We start from the raw sequence: 8,214 nt of genomic DNA, 5'->3' as shown, positions 1-8,214 counted from the left end.
ATTTCTTAGAAATAGCAGGCTCTGCATATCAGGTGCTCGTCTGCTGGTGACTGACTGTTCGCAGTTCAAAGATCTTTTGGCTCTTCCCAACACTGTCACTACTGCTTTCCGCCACTGAGCCAGGGATTTCCCCGCCGACCACGGTGAGGCGCACGCGGCTTATGTTCCCGGGTCCGCTTTTGGAGCCCTGAAGAACAGTTCCAGGGAGTTCCTGCTCTGGTCTCCAGCTGTTGCTCTCTTATCGCGAGAATTGCTCCTCCTAGTCTTTCCTCCGAGGAACCCCCTCCCATTGGCAGGTTCCATATTGGGTAAAATCTCGACTCGAGGAGAGTCCCGGGATCTATTCTCGCGAGAATACGGCGAGAGGCTCCAGTTCGCTGGCTCTGGAACTGCGACCACTGGAGCCTGAGCGGCCGCTGCAGCTGGAACCGGTGACCAGTCGCGCAACTCGCCGTCGGCCTAGTCCGGGAGCTGGTGCAGCGAGACTGCAACAGGCGCAGCTTTGAGCCTCAGAGCGTGCTCCTGGCCGTAGTTGGGCTTGCCTGGGTATCTGAGGCGCATCCAGCCGCTGCAGCTGACAGGGGCCGCGCGCGGGCGCGCGGGAGTCTGCGGGGTCTCGAGCCACACCTGCGCGGGCGGCCAGCGCCGGGTCCCCGCCCGCGCGGGCGGGCAACGAGGGCCGGGGAGAGGGTGCGGGTGCAGGCGGGGGCCCAGCAGGGCCACCTCCTCACCCCGCGGCCGCCGCTGGAAAATGTCTCAAGAGAGGCCCACGTTCTATCGGCAGGAGCTGAACAAGACAATCTGGGAGGTGCCTGAGCGTTATCAGAACCTGTCCCCGGTGGGCTCCGGTGCCTATGGCTCCGTGTGGTGAGTGTCGCTGGGCTTGGGGCCGAGGAGAACCTGGTGGTCTCTCATGCCCGAGGGCCAGGCCTGTCCCCATGGCTCAGCGATGCGCCAAGCGGCAGGAATTTTCCTGGGGGGAGGGCATTGCTGCTCCTTGAGTCCTGTCTGTCCTGCACCCCTCACCCTGCACACGCAGGTAGGGGGTTAGCCGCGTGTGCAGGACGCAGGTCCCCTGTGGGCGGTGGTGGTGCTGCTGGAACTCGGCCCTGGCTCACACCCTGTGCATTCTCTTTTCGGGGGGTTCCAACTCCCAGGGCTGGCACCCGGGAAAGGCCTATTCCCCCCGGGGGTTCTCCTGCCAGGGTCGAGCTGAAGGACCCTGTCCCGGGGTGTGCCCACCTGGGGCGTCAGAGCCTGTCCCCGGAGCAGACGGACCTAGCGAGCTGCCTGGAGACGCCAAAGAGCAAAGCCTGACCCGGGGACTGCGGTCATTTGAACAAAACTGGCGAGGAAAGGTTCTCTGGGCTTTTCTGTAAGCCTCTGTCGAAATCCCGTTTTGAGTAGTGTCGTTTTTGAATTCGCACTTGCATTAGCAGCGACCCATAGAGCTTAAAATACCGACTTTATCTTGCTGAGCGCTGTGCCAGCTTGAGTGGTGTGTTTCCGATTCAGTTGAAAGCGTATTTCCTTTTCATGGAGGGGGTGGAAGCGCCTGCAAGAACACTGCAGCTTGAGAAACCGGCAGCCTCTGATTAGTCACATACCACTGCTCATTTAAGTATTGTTTGACAAAACAATTTTCTCATGTGGAGCAGGAGAGATTCAGATCCGTTGGGCACCCTCAAGATCAAAAAGTTGTTAACAGTGCAGGGAGGTATTGTAAATATTTTTTAATTGAGATAATCTCTGTGAATACTGTGTTTTTAATGTCCCTTAGAGAGTTTGCAGGGAACTTTTATCTACACCTACAGCCTGAGGTATACGATGGTTTTCATGAGGATCTGGAACATATAGCAAAAGACGAGATTTTCCAGCTTTAATTTACACCATGAGTGTGTTTTCAATTAAATCCATACTATAAAATTTCCTGACTTAAAATATTTTACTAACTTCTCTCCAACTTCTAAGGCTTTATACACTGTATTTTAGATTTACTATAATTTGAAAACTCCTGATCTGAAATTAAGAATCAAATTTAATTTTCTATGTTTAGTAATAAGTTAGTAATTAGCCTTTTTATGTCTTAGTAATACATGTGCATGTATTATTTGAAAAGAAGCCTGTGAAATGTTTTTTTTTTTTTTGGAATAAATTCCAGGCTCTGGATGTGTTAATCTTTGATTCTGTGTTTCTCAAAGTCACATCAAGAATTTCCTGTTTGGTAGAATCTTCTGGGTAATTGAGATTGTGCAATTGTGTTCAGCAACAGATCATATTGCACTTTCAAGTTCAAGCTGCTTAAATTATGTTGCAGATGGCACTAGGCTTGACATCTCTCACTTATTTGCGCAACATGACAGTTTACATTTTAAAGGAATTTGCGGCATTTTGCTTTCATATATTTATTTGATGTTGCTAATTTTCAAAGGTGTATTTGGGTGTTCCTCCTTTAATATTTAATAACTCATTAGTGCCCCTCCATTTTTTTTCTTGAATTGATACATTGATTCTTACAGTATCAGGTTTTTGTTTCCAATGATGTTTGAACTTTAATGGAGGGATACAGCCAAGTAACTCAACTGTAGAGAGTTCAGATGAATTTTAATAGAATTCTTTGCAGGGTTTCCTACTATTAGTGTGAGTTGTTCTGCACTGGAATAATAGATGGTCCGGATTCACAGTAAAATGCCATTAAGATGAACTCCTTCAGTATGTCTTTAAAACTATCTTTTTATGTGGATACAGAAGCCAGCAGCATCTGACAAATTGAAAGTACTTTTGTTAAATGGAGTTTTAATAATAGGTGTTTACATATTCACTTTGTATAGAATTCTCAAAGATATTTGGTGAAAATCTGTTCTCCAGCTGCACTGTTCCTTTCCTCAGAGACAACCACTATTATGTTTCTTGTGTGTCTTTCTAGGGAGGCAGAGTTTTTTTTTGTTTGTTTATTTGTTTGCTTCTTGTTGCTCTAGTAGTAGTATTTCTACTAAAGAGATTTAAGATGTAACCAATAATATTTTCTCATTGGAGGAAAAGACAATTGAAATTATATATGGCAATTGATTGTAAACAGTCTAAACTGATTTCAGAGTGGAAATACCATAATTTAGATTTACAAGTGTCTCTCAAGAGTACTGTGGCTATTTGAAGTTTTTCTGTCACTTTGCAACTTTTCATACATGATTGGAAAACATTTTTTGAAACTTCTTTTTGAATCCAATTTGGAGTTTGTGTTGACTTTCTCTTTCCTCATCCTTTGAGAGCAGATATTTGAACATAGAGAATAAATAAATAAATAAGTCAAATTGAATCCAAATAATCTATGGAATTTGGATCTGTACCTGATAAAAAAGTTTAGGCAGTCAAGTTGGTGATACTGATTTAGATGATATAGGAGTTATAATTGCAATGACACATTTGTGTGTGTGTGTGTGTGTGTGTGTGTGTGTGTGTGTGACTTGTTGAACTGGACCTAAGGTCCAGAATCTCTGAATTTTATTTTAAGGAATGCAACATCATTGAAATATGTGTCAGTTTCTCAAGTTTATTGCTCTGAAGTATAGTGAAATTTGATATATAACTTTAATATATTAAAAAATTTAAGCCTATTTTAATTTAATTTGTACCAAATATATAGTAAAAAGAAATAAGCAGCAGCCTGTGTGACAACCAACTATGATTCAAAGATCAAGGAGTTGACCAGAAAATTGAGACTTGATAGGGTTTTGTAAATATCTTTCTAAAAGGTAAAGGGAACTAAACTAAGTCTTGCAGTTTTAAGGAACTTTCTACATTGTCTGTGAGGGGAAATGATGCAAAACTGTTTAAGGATACATAGTTGCAAAGCATTGATTTTGTGGTTTTGGGACAGAAGGGGAGAGAATCTTTGTGGTGAGTTTAAGGAAATATAAACAGGAACTTAAGTGCCCTTCCGTACCCTTGCTGTTGATGAAAGATGAGGCTCTGGTAACCATAAAATAGGTGAGAATTGGAAATTACTCTTGAATCATATTCTGCCATTTATTCAGCAGTATTTATTGAATACCAACTGTAAGCCAAATAGTGCACTGGATTCTTGAGAAAGACTGAATAACACAGAACAGGAGAGTCCATTTCTTCATGCAATTTGTAGCCTACTGGGTTTAATGACTACATTCTTTGGGTTGCTTATTATGTTCTAGGTGTTGTGCTGGGTATTTTGTATTTGTCATCAGCATATAAAGTGAATAATAAAACTTGTAGTAAGAGGATGGCAAAATTTGCTAAGAAATCAAACTCCTCAAGTGCTTTTTGGAATAAGATTCTTCCAATAAATATAATAAAAATAACTGAATGGTTATTTATTATTTTTAGTGAATTTTATAAGCTATTTTACTTAACCATGTAAAGTTACACAACAAAATTTACCACACTTTAGAACAATAAAATTCAGAATAAATAAAATAAAACTATATCATTATTAGGTATGCAGAGATGACTCCTGATCAGTGAGAAGGGTTTGCCCTTCACTTTACTAGTGGTGATAATAAATCCAATGGATCTTTCTTCCATTTACTTTTCTTTGTAAGCAAAAGCAAAGTAGTCAGCTGAATATTACTGATGCAAATCAACAAAAAACATTTAAGTATAATTAATGACAAATATTTGTATTATTGCTACAGAAAAACTTTCAAGAAGTTCAGTCAAGTTGGCTATATAATCATTTTATTCATTGAATCAATCTTTCCACTGGCTCCCATTTTATCCTGGACTGGCTTTTCAATTCTGCCAGTTTAATTTTTTTTAATAACTTTATTGTATTTATTTATTTATTTATTTAGTTCTGAGTATCAAACCCAGTGCCTCACCCATGCTAGGCAAGCACTGTACCACTGAGCTACAACACCAGCCCCCAGTTTAATTTTTTGATATTATGGTGTGCTGTGCTTTTGATTTCCTTTTAGCTCAGCTTTGGAGATGATCTGTGTTGACTCTGCCTTTCACCTGGAACTGTGCAGATGGTGCTGAGCCCTTGGAGCTCAGGATTCAAAGGTAGAATTCATTTGGCACTCTCACTTTAATATTAACTGACATTTTTATGGGCTTTTGCAGTTTATAAAGTGTTTTCTTTCAAAGCATTATCAATCAGTCCTCCCTTGTTCCATGAAGTCCAGTGTGTGTGTGTGTGTGTGTGTGTGTGTGTGTGTGTGTGTGTGTTTTGAACCTAGGACCTTGCACATGCTAATGCTACGTACTCACTGTACCAACGAGCTACACTGGCAGCCTCAATGTATTATTGACTCAGTTTTATAAATAAGGAGCCAGATTCATTCTTTTTTTTTTTTTTTTTAAAGAGAGAGAGAGAATTTTAATATTTATTTTTTAGTTTTCGGCAGACACAACATCTTTGTTTGTATGTGGTGCTGAGGATCGAACCCTGGCCGCACGCATGCCAGGCGAGATTGCTACCACTTGAGCTACCTCCCCAGCCCCAGATTCATTCTTTAAAGGAATGGCATACTTGTTAGTGCTTCTTTGGCTTTGGGCCTGGGTTTTCTGCACTTTAGTGGTCTCCTTTCCTGTAGCTGTGGACTGCTGAGGTTGTGTGGTGTCACCTCCTTTTGTGCAGTTTGCCTCCTCTCATGAAGAGAAGGCTTGCTGAGTCACTTGCAATAGAGCTGTGACTGTAGGAAAGCAGTCCCACCAGTGTCATGTCTAGCTAATTTGAGGGTAATTAATTAATGTGAAAGTCATGTCTCTTCCTCAGAATTGATAAACCAAAAATGAACTCATTGTTCAGATTAAATTTTTTTCTGAATGAATTTTTAGATCATGCAAATAGTTAATTCTGAATTTATGAATCTTCTTCGTGTGCACTTATATAAAGTTGGGTCTGGGCTGGGGATGTGGCTCAAGCTGTAGCACACTCGCCTGGCATGCGTGCGGCCCGGGTTCGATCCTCAGCACCACATACAAACAAAGATGTTGTGTCCGCCGAAAACTAAAAAATAAATATTAAAAAATTCTCTCCCTCTCTCTCTCTCTCTCTCTCTCCCTCTCTAAAAAAAAAAAAATAAATAAAAAAAAATAAAGTTGGGTCTGTCTGACTATGTTTGGGTTTTACAAGTATACAATATAAAAAGATATAACCATGCCTCTTTAGACCTTTAAAAATACATCAGACTTTTATTCTTTACTGTGAAATTTGGGATAAAGCTGATTTGTTCTTATCTAAGAGGTTTAATTATTGTAGTGCTAAAAAAAAAATCTCACTATAAAGTAGATTTCTCTAACTTGGAACCTAGGTTGGTGTTTTTGTTTTTTGTTTTTTTTTTTTCCCCCAGTACTGGGGATTGAACCCAGGGCTTTGCACATAGTAGGGAAGTGCTCTACCACTGAATCCCCAGCCCCTAAAGTATTTCTTCTCATGGTTGCCATACTTCTAAGTCATGCACGTGATTTTTAAGGACAAAAACAAAAATCTCTTTAAACTTGAAAAAAAAATTTTTTTAAATAAGAGAAGCTTTCAGTATTAGAAGTAGTTGTCTTTCATGATGCTTCTACAAATCAAATATGTTTATGTTAAGGATTAACCAGTTTTCCAGTGTTCAGTCCTTGTAAGAATTTATTCTAGAGAATATGAAGGTGTTCTATAAATACTTCACAAATAGGTCCTGGATTCTGGGCAGGCTTGGCTCCCAGGCTCCTTGGTGGAGAGACAAGATAGAGGTGAGTAACAAGTCTAGGATGACCCCTAATTTCTGGTGTTAGGAAAATGGACACATTTTAGTGCTCGTTTCAGAACTTTGCAGTATTATAGGGTACAGAATTGGGGGGGGGGCGAGGAAGATGGGTTCATATTGTCTCCCTGAGGAAGTATAGTTACCCTGAGTACTTAGCATGTACAGGTTGCTCTTTAGGTGTTGGACATGGAATATGAACAAAACACACCCAGATTTCTACCCTTAAGAAACAAAAGATGATAGTGGAAGTAGACAGTAAACAAATAAAATTTATGTCAGATGATGAGAGCTGCTGAGAAGATAAAGCATTGAAATGAGATAGTGCTGGGGTGACAGTAATGTACTTTTTTTTTTTTTTTGTTGGTGGGAGGAGGGTACCAGGAATTGAACTTGGGGGCACTCCACCACTGAGCCACATCCCCAGCCCTATGTTGTATTTTATTTAGAGACAGGGTCTCACTGAGCTGCTCAGCACCTCACCGCTGCTGAGCCTTGTTTTGAACTCATCCTCCTGAGAAGCCTCTGGGATTGCAGGCATGAGCAATCCTCCTAGTTTGTACTTTTAAGTAGATTAGATGGGGTATGCCTCTTTGATGGGGTGACTGTTGAGTGAAGACCCTATGGAGCTGTTGTAGAAAACTTCAATCACTGGAGTGAGTTGGGGAAGTAAGACCTTTCCGTGCTGAGGCTTTAACAAATGCAAAGGCCCTGAGGCAAAGATCCTGTGTTCCAGGAATAGCTAGAGATCCCTGTGGCTAGGGCTGAATGGGCAGTGGTGGAGGGGGAGGGGTGGGCAAGGATCTTATTTGCCTTCTTAGGGGGGAAACCATGGAGAGTTATGGCCAGAGGAGAGAGATGATGTAATTTGTGTTTTAGTAGAGCACTCCATTCTGAGGCTCCTATATTTTTGTCTCTATTTCTTACCCATTACAGGTGGTATTTGTGGTTTAGGATAGAATGGGGGGGGGGATTAATTGGTGCAAAGCCCTGATTTATGCCCCCAATTCTTCAGCACTCTAAGAGTGCCTGAGACCATATTTTTGCCAGGCCCCAGAAATTCAGAGTACTCTATTCCAGCTCTCTAAATAACATGGGGTTACTTTACTTTTCCAGATATCTGTTGCCAAAAGGAAAGGAGCAAAGAGATTAGCTCTAGAGTTCAGCTGAAAAAGGAAGATTAGCTTGCTGGCAGGTTGAGTGTTTTCTAACTCCTTGGGCACCTAGGTTTTTTCTTATTACTTGGTCAAATTTTAAAAGTAAATTTTACCTTCCTTAAACATTTAAGCACTTCAGATCTCATTTATTTTGTCTTATTTGGCTCTGTGTCTGCTTTCCCTTTCTCCACCTTTCCCTCACTACAATAATTTTAGTAGAGATTGGATTATCTTGAATATGAGGCCCAAAGGACTTTTTTGTTAACTTGAAAAGATGAATTAGATTGAAAGATTCGATAGATATGTGACCTTATAAAAGCCCATACTATTTA

At 41.2% G+C, this 8,214-nt stretch overlaps 1 protein-coding gene across 1 annotated transcript in view; it reads left to right on the top strand.

Moving 5' to 3' along the window:
* Positions 1-318: 318 nt before the first annotated feature.
* The window catches only part of Mapk14 (mitogen-activated protein kinase 14), a 76,047-nt gene continuing 68,151 nt past the window's right edge, over positions 319-8,214 (top strand). The window contains exon 1 of the mRNA XM_026383388.2: positions 319-867. Within this exon, the coding sequence (XP_026239173.1) occupies positions 752-867 (116 nt within the window). The 5' untranslated portion in view covers positions 319-751. The remainder of the gene's footprint in view (positions 868-8,214) is intronic.

This window comes from Urocitellus parryii, chromosome 8 (assembly GCF_045843805.1).
Source record: "Urocitellus parryii isolate mUroPar1 chromosome 8, mUroPar1.hap1, whole genome shotgun sequence".
NCBI classification, from domain to species: domain Eukaryota; kingdom Metazoa; phylum Chordata; class Mammalia; order Rodentia; family Sciuridae; genus Urocitellus; species Urocitellus parryii.
This window is presented reverse-complemented; position numbering and strand designations above follow the sequence as displayed.